General features: G+C 64.1%; 1 protein-coding gene across 1 annotated transcript in view; it reads left to right on the top strand.

Moving 5' to 3' along the window:
* Positions 1-581: 581 nt before the first annotated feature.
* HMCN2 (hemicentin 2) overlaps positions 582-16,207 on the top strand; it is a gene marked incomplete at its 5' end in the record, with an annotated part of 37,056 nt that continues 21,430 nt past the window's right edge. Inside the window, 25 exons of the mRNA XM_082775909.1 lie at positions 582-816; positions 1,492-1,562; positions 2,094-2,252; positions 2,449-2,571; positions 2,920-3,091; positions 3,271-3,377; positions 3,583-3,703; positions 3,789-4,052; positions 4,209-4,353; positions 4,624-4,745; positions 4,828-5,100; positions 5,195-5,336; positions 5,960-6,087; positions 6,302-6,415; positions 6,537-6,686; positions 7,181-7,354; positions 7,457-7,552; positions 8,162-8,286; positions 8,543-8,687; positions 9,405-9,517; positions 9,830-9,986; positions 10,194-10,359; positions 11,475-11,602; positions 15,430-15,538; positions 15,898-16,067. Of these exons, the coding sequence (XP_082632035.1) occupies positions 582-816; positions 1,492-1,562; positions 2,094-2,252; positions 2,449-2,571; positions 2,920-3,091; positions 3,271-3,377; positions 3,583-3,703; positions 3,789-4,052; positions 4,209-4,353; positions 4,624-4,745; positions 4,828-5,100; positions 5,195-5,336; positions 5,960-6,087; positions 6,302-6,415; positions 6,537-6,686; positions 7,181-7,354; positions 7,457-7,552; positions 8,162-8,286; positions 8,543-8,687; positions 9,405-9,517; positions 9,830-9,986; positions 10,194-10,359; positions 11,475-11,602; positions 15,430-15,538; positions 15,898-16,067 (3,709 nt within the window). The remainder of the gene's footprint in view (positions 817-1,491; positions 1,563-2,093; positions 2,253-2,448; positions 2,572-2,919; positions 3,092-3,270; positions 3,378-3,582; positions 3,704-3,788; positions 4,053-4,208; positions 4,354-4,623; positions 4,746-4,827; positions 5,101-5,194; positions 5,337-5,959; positions 6,088-6,301; positions 6,416-6,536; positions 6,687-7,180; positions 7,355-7,456; positions 7,553-8,161; positions 8,287-8,542; positions 8,688-9,404; positions 9,518-9,829; positions 9,987-10,193; positions 10,360-11,474; positions 11,603-15,429; positions 15,539-15,897; positions 16,068-16,207) is intronic.

Raw genomic sequence — 16,207 nt, 5'->3', positions numbered from 1 at the left:
CTGCCCCCAGCCCCTCTCCCACCCAACCCCACCCCGACCCCTTCATCCCACGCAGTCGCTGGGAAATCCAATCTGAGGAGGGTTCCTGGTGTCCTGGGGGGGTTCCTTTCTCAGCACCCCCCCCTGCTTGCAGCTGGGTCCCCCCCCTCTCCATGCCTTTGGCAGATTTTCCCCAAAAGCGCTCAGCTGCGAGCCCCCGCGTCCTCCCCTCACCTCCCCCGGCGGCACCCGGGGAGGGGGGTGGGGGGGAGGCAGGGCTGGGGGGGGGGGTCCAGGCACTGTGTCAGCCCCCATGGGCTGTGGGACCTCCTTTCCAGCCCCCCCCCGGCCTCCCCAGCACGTTGCTGGCTCACAAAATCCTATTTTTTTTTTTTTTTCCCCTCCCTCCATCCCTCCCAGCAGCTGAGCACTGGAGCAGGGCTGCAGCTGTGGGGTGGCTGCGTCCCCTCTCTGCCCCTGCTGTGTGCAGCCCCTCACACCCCCCTGTCCCATCCCGTCCCCCCCCCACCCCAATTTGGGGACAGGGACGGAGCAGGGCGAGGACAAAGCAGGGGGCTCCGGCACCCCAAATTCTCCCCAGGATGCCACCCCACGGAGGGATATTTGTGGGTCTCTGGCTGCTGCTGGTCCCTGGCGTCACCGGGTCCCCCCCCGGTGCCGGGGGGGCCACGCTGGCCTTCGTTTTCGACACCACGGGCTCCATGTACGACGACCTGGTGCAGGTGACGGACGGGGCGTCGCGCATCCTGGAGCGCACGCTCAGCCGGGGCACCAAGCTCATCAGGAATTACGTCCTGGTGCCCTTCCACGACCCAGGTAGGGCCACGATGGGTGTGGGGATAAGGCTGAGGGTTTTGGGGCTGGGTGGATTTGGGGCTCTGGGGGTGCACTGAGGGTAGCAGAGGGGAGTGGAGCTGGTCCCCTGCCAGCCCCCAGGTGCCCCAGGCTGCGGTTGGTGGCCGGGGGCAACGTGCCCAGATGGGGATGGCTGACCCAAAATCACTCCGAGGGGCACCCCGAGTGCGTGCCCTGTCCCTTCTCCCCTTTTTAATCCCCCCCCCAGTGGCTGCGGTGTGGAAGCTGCACGGGGTGGCTGTCAGGCACGGTCTCCACACCGTGCTGCCGTATGGGGCAGGCTGTTTCCCCCTGTTAATTAATTAATTAATGGCGATGCTGGCACCTGCTTGTGCCACGCGGGTGGCTTTTTGCTCCCAACCTGTTCCCATCTTGTTAGGCATTGCTGCACAAGCCCTGTGCGCACCTATAAATAGCGGCTGCTCCCCAAAAGAGCCCAGACCTCCCTTAAAGAGAGCAGGACCGGGGCTTTATTTTTAGCAGAAATGCTGAAGTTCAATGAAAACGGCTGGAGATGGGGTCAGGGGCAGTAGGTGGGGGTCGGCGGCCGTTTGCTGGTGGTCTCCCCAAGGCCCAGGTCCGTGTCCCGTGTTTCGGCTGGGGTCAGGGGCTGACCTGGGACCTCTGTGTTCGCAGAGGTTGGCCCCGCGACCCTCACCACGGACCCCCGCCTATTCCAGCAGCGCCTGCAGCAGCTCCAAGTCCAGGTACAGCGCCGAAGCAACGCTCTCTTCTAAAAAACGATGCCTTTTAAACCATTTCAGCTGCGCTCTGCCGGCTGAAACGCTCCCGGGGAGCTTCTTGCGCTTTGCCCAGCCCGGTTCCTGCCCTGCAATGCTCCATCCCGCTGCGTTCCCCATTAGATGCAGCTGTGTCAGTGGGATTTTTAGGGCACAAAACCCCATGGAAGCAGGAGCCGGTCCTCGCCGTGTCCCCGAGCCCCCTGCCTGGGGTGGCCGCTGGAGGCGGTGGGCTGGGGTGGGCACAGGAGTGTGCCCTACGGGTGGATTCACGGGGCTGCACTGGGCTGGAGTCATTATGGGGTGGGGTGTTAATTACCAGATGTGGGATGAGAACGGCTCGGCTGTGATCCCTTGTAGCCCCATGGGGCCATCACGCTGTGCATGCTCCAGCAAAGAAATGCAAGCCCTTGTTATGGGGGTGGATTTGGGAAGCTGGCATGGCACGGGGACAGCGGGGACCCCATCCCCAGCCCTGCCCGTGTCACATCCCCACAGGGCGGGGGGGACTGCCCGGAGATGAGCGTGGCAGCCATCAGGCTGGCCGCCGAGGTCTCGCAGCCCGGCTCCTTCATCTACGTCTTCACGGACGCTCGGGCCAAGGACTACGAGCAGCAGGAGGAGCTGCTGCGGCTGCTGCAGCACAAGCAGTCCCAGGTGAGGCCGTGTCCCCTCCAGACGTGGCTCGGGCAGGCGCACGGCGGTGGCTCCAAGCCCCGAGGAACTGCCCCCATCACCCCTTCACGCGGGGACGCGGCACCGTGGCTCAGCGAGCAGGGGGCTGGATGTGTCCCCCCCGGGGTGTGCTGTCCCCGATGGGACGCTGCAGGGGACCCCGGTGTGACCCTGGCAGGTGGTGTTTGTGCTGACGGGGGACTGCGGGGACAGGAGCCACCCCGGGTACCGCGTGTACGAGCGCATCGCGGCCACCAGCTCCGGGCAGGTCTTCCACCTGGACAAGCAGCAGGTGAAGGAGGTGAGCGAGGACGGGGAGGTGGTCTGACCCAGCCCCTGTATTCCCCCGGGGTCAATCCTCGTGCCCAAGGCACCTCTGGGTTGCTCTGGGAGCCCCGCGTTAGCCTTGAACCAAGCAAACGAGGTTTCTGTTCCCTTGGGCGAGCCAGGGGATGTGACTGCTCCCCCGTGGTGGAGCAGGAGCCACCTGGCAATTGCAATCACACCAAATGACTCGGTTCCCTTTGCATCGGGAGGGGTGTGCCTGGGGTTTTGTGCCCCTGCCATACAGCCCTGCTTCTGAAACAGCCCTAAAATGGGGATGCCATACGGCGAGGATCCAGGTTAATCCTCCCCCGCCTGCCCCCAGGTGCTGAAGTGGGTGGAAGAGGCCATCCAGGCCTCCAAAGTCCACCTGCTGTCTGCAGACCATGAGGATGGCGGGGAGCACACGTGGCCCGTCCCCTTCGACCCCAGCCTGAAGGAGGTCACCATCTCCCTGAGTGGCCCAGCCCCACAGATCGAGGTCCGGGACCCGGCAGGTGGGTGCCCAGGGGAGCAGCAGGCAGAGGGGAGATGCTTTGGGGAGCATTTTGGGGATCCCTGTGAGTCCCTGTTTTCCTCCAGCAGCAAGAAGTGCGTGATGGAGGGCTCCTGGCCGGCTGCAGGGGCTGGGGAAGCACCCGGGGTGCCCGTCCCAGAGCTTTGCTTCTCCTTGCAGGGAAGGTGCTCGAGAAGGGCCGCGACCTGAAGGAGCTGCTCAGCATCCCCGACTCGGCCGTGGTGGTGGCGGTGCAGCCCCACGAGCCAGGGATGTGGCAGGTCAAGGTAGGCTGGTGCCAGGTCCCGTGTGTCGTCCCCTCCAGGTGGGACACCCCAAAAAAAAAAAAGGAGCGCACGGAGCCCCTGCCCCTCTCCCGTGCTCGGGGCTCTCCTGATGGGCACCGAGCTGTCTGAGCGGGTGCAAGGGGCTGGCTGCTGCCCTCTTCCTTCCCCTTCTGCCCTCGGCAAGTGCCTCTCGTCCTGCTTGCAGACCCAGAGCAGCGGCCGCCACTCGGTGAGGATCACGGGCGTCAGCAGCATCAATTTCCAAGCCGGCTTCTCCACCCAGCCCGACCCCGACAGCATCCAGCCCGGGGAGCGGCCGCTGCAAGGTGAGGCTGGCACTTGCCACGACGTGCACTCTGCCTCCATGCCTCCTGCAGCCTGGAACACGTCTAAATTTTGCTTTTCTCCCAGGCCTGCCCGTCTCCGTGGTGGTGAACTGCAGCGGCCTGGAGCCCCCAGGACGTCTGCAGGAGATCGAGCTCTTCAACAGCTCCGGCCGTGCCCTCCTCTCGCTGCCCCTGCGGCCCCTCTCCAACACCTCCTCGGGGCAGCTCTGGCTGGGCTCACCCCTCCGTGCCCCCCCTGGGGACTTTCTGCTGAAGGTGAAGGGCGAGGACGCCCAGGGCCACCCCCTGCACCGCCTCTCCAGCGTCACCTACACCAGCGTGGTCCCCGGTGAGCGGTCCCTGCTCAGCACCGCTTCTCCAGGGGGCTCAAAGGCTCCTTCCAGCATCCCTCTGCTTTGCTTTCCGCCTTGGTATTTTAAATCCACCTTTCCTGGTGTCTCCCAAGGAGCGTTACATGTCTGTGTGTGTCCCCAACTGCTTCCAGGCCTGCCCCAGGTGAACATCTCCAGCAGGATCCGGGCTTACCGCCGCGAGCCGCAGCGGGTCTCCTGCTCGGCGCACAGCGAGCTGCCCTTCCGCATGCAGCTCAGCTGGGCTGGGGCCAGGCTCGGGGAGGAGAAGCAATTCAGGTTGGTCTCCAGTTTGGCCCAGTTTGCTCCCTGCTGAACTTGCACGGAGGCAGCACAACCCCCCGATGTTGCTGGTGGGGGGATGCTGTGCGCCACCCTGGGCACTGCTGGCTGCGAGCATCCTGAGGGAGTTGTGAATCCCGAGGGATGTGTCTGTGTGATGCCCAGCTCCAACAGGAGAAATCCCAAGGAATTTGGAGCAGCTGTGGGCATGGCATTCCCACCCCAAGTGCCTGGAATGGGGCTGATCCTGTGGTTTCTTTTTCATAGAGGTTCAGGGAACGTCAGCTGGCTGATCCCCGCGGCATCCAAGAGCGATGAAGGGTTCTACGAGTGCACGGCCACGAACAAGGTTGGGGTGGCGCGGGCTCGCGCCTACATCTCCGTCTCAGGTGGGTGCAGCTCCTGCCGAGCTCTGGTCCCCGGGGATCCCCAGGTTCAGGCTCCTTCCAGCCCAGCACGCTGCCTTTGCAGAGCCACCGCCGCGTCTCCAGGCTCCGGGCAACATCACGGCTTCGCCGGGCCACGACGTGGTGCTGTCCTGCCCCGTGCTGAGCGCCGTGCCCTACAACCTGACGTGGAGCTGGGACGGGAGGGTGGCCCTGCAGGAGGGCGGCAGGGCCAGGCTGCTGCAGAACCACTCGCTGGAGATCAGCCGCGTGCAGCCGGGGGACGCGGGCCCCTACGAGTGCATCGCCCGCAGTGCCCACGGCACCGCCACCGCCTCCGTCTGGCTCTTCATCCAGGGTAGGCTCTGCCCCACACCAAGGGAGATTTGTCACCCCGGGAGCCAAACGGGGTGATGTGCTGCTCGTGGTCCTTTTTTCCCCTCCCCATGCAGAGGCGCCGTGGGTGGAGGTCGATGCAAGCCCCCAGCGTTTCAGCAGGGGCCAGGAGCTGCGGCTGAACTGCACGGCCGGGGGCTACCCCCAGCCACGCATCACCTGGAAGCGCTGGGGCTGGGTGCTGGAGCAGGACCAGAGGTGACAGCGGGGACCGGGGTGCCTTCATCCTGCATCCCACTGGGGCTGGTGCTCCCCTCGTGGGGCCGCGTGGGCTGGGAGAGGGGCTGGGGGTTGCCAACGGGGAGAGGAAGGCGTTGAGGCATCCCCAGCCCGCACAGCTGGGATGGTTGGCGTATTGCTGGCCCTAATTTCACGTGTGTTTTTCAAAGCCATCCTGCTTTATCCAGGCACAGACCCCAGCGAGGGGAACTCGAGGTGGGGAGGAGCTCTCTGAGCCCGCTGTGCGCCCATCTCTAAATTGTCTTTGTACTTTAATTGCTTCTGCTTTTGGCTTCCCCCTCCCCATCCCACATCAGCCTGTGAAGTGGGCTTGGGGAAGGTTTTTTTTTTACTTTGGGGATGAAAGTGCTCAACCCTCGATGCTTCTCCTTGGTTCCAAGCAACGTTCCCTCCTGTGGGGGCTGACGCAGCTGGCTTTGAGTCCCAAACCACATTGACCCAGTGCTCGGCAAACCTATCCCGTGTGCAGGGTGGCTCCAAGCCCCATCACTAATTTCACCGTATTTCTCACTAGTGTCATTTTTCAGGGCTCGGTTTCCCCTCTTTTCCCACCATTTCCCCTCTTTTCCCACCCCCTGCAGGGTTTTCATGGACTCTCAGGGCACCCTGCACATCAGGGCTGCGGTCCCGGAGGACGCGGGGAACTACAGCTGCTCTGCCAACAGCCTGCTGGGGCAGGACGAGCAAGCCATCAGCCTGGAGTACATCGGTACCGGCACCCCAGGAGGGGGATCCCAGCTGTGCACGGGGTTTTTAATTTCCTGCAGTGCTGGGAGCTGCTTGTGCAAGCTGTGGGCAGGACTGTCCCAAAAGGAGGGTGGTGGTGGAGGGGCACTGGGGTCTCCGCTGTCCTCTCGGGGTGAATTAAGGCACAAGGAGTGCTGCGGGGATAACCTGCAGCCGTTTCTCTCCCCGTGGCACAGAGCCTGCTGCCATCCTGGCCGTGACACCGGGCGTCAAGGCGCTGGTGGGAGAAGACGTGACCCTGGAGTGCTGGGTCTCGGGGGTGCCCCCTCCCCAAATCGCGTGGCACAAAGGTGAAGCCGGGCCAGGACGCTCGCAGACAGCAAGCCCCATCCCCGCACCGGGACCCCCGCCTGCCCTTGGGGACGTCACGCACGGGGTCCCTGGGGTGCTGATGGGGACGTTTTGGGGCAGGCGAGCAGGAGGTGGCGGCGTTCCCGGCGGGCAGCCAGCGCGGCGTGCTGCGGCTGCAGGCGGTGCAGGAGGAGGATTCGGGGCCGTACACGTGCCAGGCTCGCGGCGAGGCCGGCGATGCTTTTGCCAGCACGGTGCTGGATGTGGGCTGTGAGTGCCCGGGGTTTTGGGGTTGGGAGGAGGGAAGTGGCTCGGGGTGTGGGCAGAGACCCCTGTGGGTGCTGTCGCGTGGGGCAAGGTTGGGGTGCAGGGTGTGAGTGGTGGGGTTAGGTGGAGGTGGGGGTTAAGCCTTTGTCTGAAAAGCCAGGCACCCCCCCCATGGTGCTCAGGGCTTCCCTGTGAAGGGCTGGAATAGCTTGGGAAGGAGGAAGAGGAGGGTGGGGGTCTCATTGGGGGCAGTAAGGCTTGAATCTGTTAACGGTAGAAAAGCACAAGAGGGTTTTGCTCAGCAAGAGGGGTGCTGAGTGTAATTGAGGGTCAAAGCTGCGGGGTAATAAAAACAACAAATGCTTTGAATCATGCTCGTAACCCTTCAAGGCACCTGGCTCGTGCATTTTTGCAGCCCTGGGCACCGGGAAACCAGGGTGCTGCAGCAGGGGGGTGGCAGCGCTGCCCGAGCCCCTTCCCACTGCTCTCTCCTGCAGCTGCCCCGCACTTCCCCGAGCCCCTGGGGGACCTGGAGGTCGAGATCGGGGACAGCGTGACCCTGCCGTGCCGTGCCGAGGGCTCGCTGCCACTGCAGGTGGCTTGGTCCCGGCAGGATGGGAAGCCTGTGGTGCAGCAGCACGGGGTGCCTGGGGCTGAGCTCCTCATCGATGGTGAGCGCTGAGTGCATGCCGAGTGATGGAGAGGGCATGCAGGCGTCCCACCTGGGTGTGCGCTCACACAGCACCTCCGTGCGCTCCCCCTCGGTGCTCCAGGAGCCTCGCTGGATGACCAAGCTGTCTATGTCTGTGAAGCCCAGAACGACTTTGGGAAAATCCGAGCAGAAGTCAAGCTGACGGTCACTGGACAAGGTTTGATTTTCTGTGGTTTTTTGGTGTGTGGGTCCCTGTGAGGCTCGAGGTGGGCTGAAAGCACTTGGGCAGAGCCATCCGCTGAATCCCTCCCCAGCACGGGTTCAGGAGCACTCATCCACCTCTGCCCAAAAGCACTGGGGTGTGCTCAGACCCACAGAAAAACACCCCCAAACTCCTGGGGGGGCTGAATGTTGGAGCAGGCTTGTGCTGAGCCAAGCTCTGGATCTCAGAAGAGAGGCGGTGCAGGGGCTTACGGCCACCCCAAGCCTCGAGCAGCTTTTTGGTGGTGGCAGCGGGGGGGCTGCAGCAGTCCGGGTGTCACTGGGCAGGCTGCTGGGCTGCTCCGTGGAATGAATGTAATGCACTTAATGCAGAAAATCAAAAAATCACCATCCTGGGTGGCTTGGGAGGGGGAGAAAACACCCCGTGCCATGGGGAGCCTGAGTCAGCCGCACATTTCTGTTGTGGGCTCTTCTGCCCATCCCCAGGAAGGTCTGGCAGACATCTGGGTTAATTTTTAAAGCAGGACATTAATTCTCCCCCGTGTTCCTTGCTAATTTATCTCCAATTAATATCACTTTTCCTGTTCTCCCCTCTCTCTCCCAGCCCCAGCAATAGCTCTGGCACCCGCTGTGGTCCGAGTGCTGGCAGGGCAACCCCTGTGGCTGCCGTGCGTCATCCTGGCCGGGCGGCCGCTGCCTGCCCGCCTCTGGCTGAAGGATGGGCAGCCGGTGAGGGTCGTGGGGACAGGGGGGGCTTCGTGGGGTCAGTGGGGGCTCTGTGGGAATGGGGGACTCGTGGGGGCACATCCGTGCCCAAAGCTGCCGGTGGGAGATGCTGGGGGAGCGTTTGGGTTGGGAAGGGCGCACCATCAGGGTGCTCGCGCTACCCAAGGATGGGATTTTTGGGTATGCCCCAAAGGCAGCATGGCAAGGTGATGTTTGCCCCTCTCTATCCCTTCCGCTTCCCTGTCTCTGCCCTGTCCAGGTAGCCCCGAGCGGCCGCTTCTCCACCCAGCCTGACGGCAGCCTGCACGTGGGCCAGACGTCGCGGGGGGACGCGGGGACCTACACCTGCGTGGCCACCAACGCCCTCGGCTCGCAGCGGCAGGAGGTGGCCCTGGTGGTCCACGGTGAGAGGCCGGGTGTCCCCGCGGGGTGGCCGGGGTGGGTGCTGTCCCCTGGCCTTTGCTGCCAGCTCTGTGTGACCTCAGTGGGAAGGAGCCGTGGATCTCTGGCTGGAGCGAGGCTTTTCCACCGCTCTGGAAGAGCTGCTGCAGCATGTCAGGGCAGGAAAAACTCCGAAGCCAGATCTGTGCGTAAGGAACGGTCCCCAGGGCAGCGCGGTGCGGCTACAAAGCAGGCTCAGAGAACATCTGGTGGCTCTGTGAGTGCTAGCCAGCCAGGACACATGAAATTCGACTCTGGACACGTGCAATGAAGCATCCATCCTGCCTGTTGGGCTGCTGACCCGTGCTGGTGGAGCTCCGTGCCCAGCCGGGATGTGCAGGGTGCTCGGGGCTGGTCGCCAGCTGGGGTCGGGTGCCAAATGTTTTGGGTACGAGAGCAGGGGCTTCACCAGGAGCTGTCACCTGCAGCAGGGTGAGATTTAGGCAAATCTAGCCTGGGAGGCTGAGCTTTTGAGGAAGAACGTGAGCTTTTGGGGAAGCATGTGAGCTTTTGGAGATGCAGCCCCTGTGTACAGCAGTGATTGCGCAGAGAGAGGGGACGGTGCTGGAGGGGTTTGGGGACGGGATGGGGGTTTGCTGGGGGTGCTGGCAAGCTGTGAGTCAAAGCCCCGCTCCCTGAGGCCATGTCCAGCAGGGTGAGGTGCTCCTCTCTGTCCCCAGTTCCTCCCAGCATCGATCCTGGTCCTGCCCTGGTCACTGCCACCGAGGGAGTGGCCGTCACCCTGCGGTGCGATGCCACCGGCGTGCCCACCCCCACAGTCACCTGGACCAAGGTAGAAGTGTCCCCAGCGGGTGGGGGGCTTGGGAGGGTGGCTCTGTGCGGGAGCAGGCTGGCGTCCTGCTGCCAGGGGCACCCTTGGGTGCTGGTGGTGTGTGGAGAGGACATTGCCCACCGCTGCGCTGTGGCTGCCTGGGGAGGTGGCACTGAGAGCCCCTGGAAGCTGGAATCAGCAAGACAGCTTGCTCTGATGGACCCAGAGCCTATTATTGTTGTTATTATTATATTTTATTTTATTGATTTTATTTTTTGCCCTTGGCCTTGCTAGCTCATGGCAAAGTCTCTGCCTTCTTCCTCTCCTCATCAGGGCACGGAGCCCATCTCGCCGAGCCCACGCTACCACCTCAACCCCAACGGGACCCTCCTGATCCCGTCACCCTCCCCGGGGGATGCTGGCACCTATTTCTGCACGGCTGCCAGCGTGGCAGGCTTCTCCAGCCGGCAGGTGCAGCTCTCCATCAGCAGTGAGTGCTCCACACTGGGACCAGCTCCTGGTAAACCCTCTCCGGAGGGTGGGCAGCCACAGGCTGTGGTTGCTCCTGGTTTCCCTGTTATCTTTGGGCTGCCCGAGCCGCGTGTAGGATGGGTTTTGGGGATGGGGAAAACAGCGCTGAGGGTGGTGGGGTGCGTGGAGCGTTCCTGCACCAGCTTTGTTTTCTCTCTCCATCCAGCCAAGCCCAGGATCAGCGTGAACGGATCGCGGGGGATATCAGCCCCTGTGACCGTCCTGGCGGTGCGTGGGCAGGAGACCACGCTGCCCTGCGAGGCGCAGGGCTTTCCCCTTCCCCTGGTGGCGTGGAGCCGCGAGTCCCAGCTGCTGCCTCTCTCCTCCTCGAGGTACCGGCTCTGCCTGCTCCCCGGGGAGCACTCCTGGGGTTATTGAGGGTTGGATCCTGCCCTGGTGCTCTGAGCACTCGCTGCTGCTCCTCAAAGAGAGCTCGCGGTGGCTGCTGGCCAGGGCAGCCGCTCTCCCACCACCCCCTCGCTCCCACGCGCCTTCACGCTGGGTTCTGCTCCCAGTTTCGCAGCTGGTCTGAATTTGTCCACTGGAGCGAAGCGAGCGGCTGGCTTGCAGCTCCGTGGCTCGGGCCCGTATCTGCTCAGCCTCAGCTTCAGCAGACAGCTACGTGCTGATGTTCACAGCGCAGGATCTGCCCCTCAGCACGTTGCTCATCCCCGGGGACGGGGCAGCGGGGATGCTGAAGCACGCGGGTGGGATGGGGAGGGAGGCAGAGTTGTCCCCGTGGGGCTGGTGGCAGTGATGGGACCACCAGAGCCATACAACGGGAGATGAAAACTGCAAAGTGCCTGGGTGTGTTTGATTATTGAGTGTCTTGGTCTTCCCTGATGGAGCAAGATCTGCTTAGTACATTGTTAGCAGCGTGCTGGAAGGGGTGTCCCACGCTGTGGACCCCAATCTCCGTTCGTGGCTTCCTTCCTTCCACCCGAGGCTTGCTGTGGCTGGCTGGGGAAGGCAGCTTGTTTTCACGCTTCTCGAGGGACCATGTTGCTTTGGTGTTCTTGATCCAGTTCCCTGTGGCTGCTCCCTGTGGCCCTGTGCTGCTCCCCACGGCCGAGTGATTTATGGGGCGGAACGGGCGGCCGTGGGCTGCGATGATGTTATGTCTGCACGGCGCAGATGGTGCTGGGTGCGAGAGCACGGCCAGCTCCAGCTGCAGGGGCCGAGCTCCACGGGGACCCCCGGCACCTTCGGTGGTGACCCTGTCCCCCACACTGGTGGTTCACGCTGCAGCCTTGCACGGGTGCAGAGCAAAGCTTATTTTTTCCCCCTGTGCGCAGCTCTGCGGGGCTCCCTGTGGCCATGGGGACCTTCCCGTGGCTGCCTCGTGGTGAGCTGTCAGCCCCTAGCTCCTGCCCGGGGTGAAGCCAGATAAAAAGGGCAGCAGGGCTGCTCCTCCCAGCCGGCTTCTCTGTTCCCTCTGCACCCCAAGGTACACTGTCCTCCCGTCGGGGTCGCTCCGGCTGGCCGAGCCCCAGGAGGCAGACAGCGGCCTCTACACCTGCATGGCCACAAATGCCGTGGGGAACGCCTCGGTGCGCTACAGCCTGCGAGTCCAAGGTACGTCCTGCTGAGCCCGTGGCACGTGGCATGCTTCTGCATCACCGTGGGGAGCCGTGAGTTGTAAACACAGCTCTGTGCCACCCCTCCATGCCACTTTTTTCTCTTATTTCTCTGTCCCAGTCCCGCCACGAATCCAGCGTGGCCCCGAGGTGCTGCGGGCGCTGGTGGGAGAGCGGCTGGAGCTGCCGTGCGTGGCCCACGGGGACCCCGTCCCCAGCCTGAGCTGGTCCAAAGACGGTCACCCGCTGCGGGAGGGCGAGCGGGGAGCCCTGGGGGGGCCCCATGGAGCTGTGACCATCGGGGCCGTGCAGCTCTCCGATGCGGGACGCTACCGCTGCATCGCCAGCAGCAGCGTGGGGCAGGACGCCGTGGAGGTGGTTGTGCAAGTGCTGGGTGAGCACTGGGACCACAGGATGGGATGGGGTGGGGAGGGCTGGGCTGGGTGTCTGCTGACCCAGCATTGGGGTCGTTCCACCCCCCAGAGCCTCCGTACCTGGGGGATGGTGCAGAGGTCCTGCTGGAGAAGGTTCTCCACGAGAACGTCACCATAACCTGTCCGGTCAAGGGTAAGGGCTCCGTGCAAGCTGGTGTTTACCAGGGGCTGGGTGTCCTCGTTTGTCTGGCTTTGGGAACCTCCACTTAACCCATCCTTGCTCCTTCCTCACTGCTATGCCCCTGTCCTTCGTTCTCTGGGCTCAGCCCAGCTCCTGGCACCCGGCTCTTGGGTAGCACAAGGTGGGGATGGCGCAGGAGCTGTGGGGCAGCATGGATTTCCCCAGGCAGCCCGCACATTGCCTGGCACAGGTGGGAGATGGGGCACCCATCACCTGCCTGAACACTTTCCCCACCTCCATGCACCCACGCAGGGACCCCCACGCCATCCGTCCTCTGGTGGAAGGACGCGGTGGAGGTGCAGGATGCCGTGCCGGGTGCCGAGCTGCTGGACGGGGGCTCGCTCTTCATCCACGCCCTGCAGCCCAGCCACAGCGGGGAGTACACCTGCCTGGCAGCCAACGACGTGGGCTCCGTCAGCCTCACGACCACGCTGGTGGTGCACGGTATGGCCAGAGGGAAGGGGGCTCCTGCCCCATGTGAGATGCTCCCCAAATGGGGCGAGCTGTGGGGGTGGTGGGGATGGGCAGAGCTGCTGCATGGGGTCTGTGTGCTGTCTGGAGAGAAACGAGGCAGCCAGATGCCATCGTGCCTTGTCACGGCTCTTGCCTCCCCCCAGGGCCCCCGGAGATGATGGGCAGTGGCTGGGAGAATGTGTCGGTGGTGGCCGGCCAGCCCCTGGAGCTGCATTGCAACGTCTCCGGCACCCCCGTCCCCTCCATCACCTGGCACAAAGACGGGCACCCGGTGAGCCACAGGGGAAGGGGGTGGTGGCATTGTGCCCCCCCATGATAGGCGTGCTGCTGGCTCCCCCTGACACCCCCTTTCCTTCCTCTTTTCCTGCAGGTGGATGGAGCTGGGGGTCCCCTCGTGCTCCGCAGGGGCCAGACGCTGCGCTTCGCCGCGGTGCGCAGCGAGGACACGGGCACCTACAGCTGCAGAGCCCGGAGCAGGGCGGGAGAGGCGCGCAGAGACTTCGCCCTGCTCGTGCTGGGTGACTCGGTCCCCGTCCCCTGTACCCAGCGATGGTGACCCTGGGGTGGGCTGCGGTGGGCTGGGGGAGGTCCCTTGCAGCCAGCTGGCTGGGGACAGGGCGGTCCCTTGGGCCGCATCCAGCGTGCAATTTGGGGAACACTGAGCTTGTTATCCTGGATCAGCATGGGGAGGTCAGGAGGGTGGCAAAATTGGGGTGCTCCTTGTTACCCCTGCTCACACCTCCTCTGCCCTCAGTGCCCCCGAGCATGGCCGGGTCCCGGTGGCCTCACAACGTCTCCGTACCGGAGGGCTCCGAGGTGCTGCTGGAGTGTCGGAGCAGGGGGGTGCCCCCACCCCGGGTGCGCTGGATGAAGGATGGGCAGTAAGTGGCTGCAGGGGGGTGCTGGGACCTGCTGGAGGGGTGAGGGTGGTGGTCCTGTGAAAGAGACAGCAACAGGGGGCATGCGACAGGGGAGCACAATGTGTTGGACACAGAGATGTCCCCTTCTCCAAAACTCTGGGCCAAAAAGAGGTTTTCAGGGATGGGTTTTGGGAAAACCTTTCCCCAGCCCTTGCTTCCTCCCTGCTGGGACAAAACCAGCATGTTACCAGCATGGAAAACCCCTCCAAGAGCTGGTGCCATCGCTCCCTGCCCTGGGCTCTGTCCCTTGCCCGTGCTTGGCTCCGAGTCACTCGTGCACCCTTCTGTCCCCCGAGGCCTCTCCCAGCTCTGGACCCTCACCTGGAGCTGCTGGAGGAGGAGCAGGTGCTGAGGATCCCGAGCAGCCAGCCCCAGCACCAGGGCACCTACCAGTGCCTGGCCACCAACCCTGCCGGCCAGCACAGCAAAGTCTTCCAGCTCCACGTGCACAGTGAGTCCCCGGCTGCCCTCCACCCAATTCCCTTTCAATCCCGCTGAACCCTCACCCACCCATGCAGCCGAATTTGGGAAGGGGCGAGCATCTCCCCCACCTCCATGCCCCTCTCTCCACCAGCTCCCCCTTCCATCCTGGGTGCCGAGGAGCTGGTGGAGGTGGTGGTGCTGCTGAACGGCTCCGGCCAGCTGCCCTGCGAGGCGCGGGGCTCCCCGGCCCCCACCATCGCCTGGTTTCGGGGCCGGCGCCCGCTCCCCTCGGGGACCAGGACCACCTACGTGAGGGGGGGCCGGGCGCTGCGGGTGAGCGGGGCACAGGAGGAGGACACGGGGCTGTACGTCTGCCGGGCCACCAACCCCGTGGGCACGGCGCACAGGACCGTGAGGCTCGAGGTGTATGGTAAGGCACCCGGTGCCAGGACTTGGGAAGCATCCCTGGTTTGGGGGCTTTCCGAGGGGTCTCTCCCCTAGTTTGGGGGCTTTCCGAGGGGTCTCTCCCCTGGTTTGGGGGCTTTCCGAGGGGTCTCTCCCCTGTCCATCTCCTTTCCATCAGCTTTGGGTGGCTGCGCTCAGCTGTCAGTGCAATAAGGGTGTGAATGTGCCATTTTGGGATGGTTCTTGCGCTGCACGGTGCCACGTGCGATGGGTTTTTGGAGTTTCTGTCCCCAGCACGAGCTCTGCCCCTGTCTGCTCTGATTCACCTGCACCTTTGGGCTTCTGCTGAGCCAATTTCCATCTCCCTGTGGGCTGAGCTTTGTGGGACGTGTCCTGCTGTCCCCTGACTGCCACCAGCACAGCCGCCGTGCTCAGCTCGGGCTCTCTGCACTCGCTCTCCCCCCATTTCTCTGTCCCTGCAGTGCCACCGACGATCTCCAGCGAGGGCCGCGTGGTGGAGGCAGCAGTGGGCCAGCCCGTGGAGCTGCCCTGCTCGGCCAGAGGCAACCCCCTGCCCACCCTGAGCTGGCAGAAGGACGGGCAGCCCCTGCCCCAGGGTGCCGGGGTGCTGCTCCTCGCGGGCGGCACGCTGCTCCGGGTCCAGAGGGTGTCGGAGAGCTCAGGGGGCTCCTACACCTGCCTGGCCAGCAGCCCCGCAGGAGAGAGCGTGGTGCAGCACACGCTGCTCGTGCAGGGTAAGGGGGCTGCGGGGTTGCAGCAGGGAGCAGGGATTTATGGTGGTAGGAAGGAGGTGGCTGAAACCTGCAGCTCCTCTGAGATTGGAGAAGTGTGTGTGAAATTTGGCTCCACACAGCTGTGGGTTTTGGTTTACTGCTGGGGTCCTGTGCCCTCCGAGCTCCTGGCTGCTCCGGTGCCAGGCTCCCAGGGCTGCTCCCAGCCGGCTGTCCCCTTTTTCCTTTTTCCCCAGCTCCCCCCAAGTTGCTGATCGGCGATGGGGAAAGCCACCTGACTGCTGTCGCCAACGACTCCCTGCGCATTCGCTGCCGTGCCAGCGGTGTCCCCTTGCCCCGGATCCGGTGAGCACTGTAGGACGGGATGGGGGTCCTGCCCACGTCCCCCTGCTCTGCCTTAGGGGGCTGCACAGCTCCATGGGGGCACCCCAGAGCCTGACATGTGAAGGTGCAGCAGAGAGCGGGATGGGGGCTCCATATGGGTAACGGGGACTCCATATGGGTAATGGGGACCCCTGGCTGGGGGTGTCCTTCAGGATGGGAGGCATCAATTCCTGTTCCTCATCCCTGGGGTCCTGTTCTCCCTGTGATCTGGATGCTTTGCTAGTGCTGTGGGTGCAGCGCCCCCATGCTCCTGGTGCACAAACCAGGGTGGGTGGTAGTGGGACACCCCAAAACCTCACCGCCCGCCCTGCTCCTTGCAGGTGGCTGAAGGATGGACTCCCGATAGGCACAGGGGACAGCGTGGCGGTGTCTGAGGACAGCGGGACCCTGCTGATTGCCCGTGTGGGGCTCGCACACCAAGGGCTCTACATCTGCCAGGGCAGCAGCCGGGCTGGGGGGACCCAGGTTCAGGTGTGGGTTTTGGTGCAAGGTGAGCGCAGCAGCACCTGGGGGAGACTCGCTCTCCATCCCATGCATCAGGGTGGGCACGGCTGGCCAAGGGCTTTCCCCCAGCCTTGTTTTTTTCCCCCCTCTGGCCAGCACGCCCCTCGGTCAGCATCGTGGAGGGGG

Source organism: Aythya marila (genome assembly GCF_965140915.1).
Source record: "Aythya marila genome assembly, chromosome: 19".
Lineage (NCBI taxonomy): Eukaryota > Metazoa > Chordata > Aves > Anseriformes > Anatidae > Aythya > Aythya marila.
Note: the sequence above shows the minus strand (reverse complement) of the source record. Positions and strands in the feature narration are given on the sequence as shown.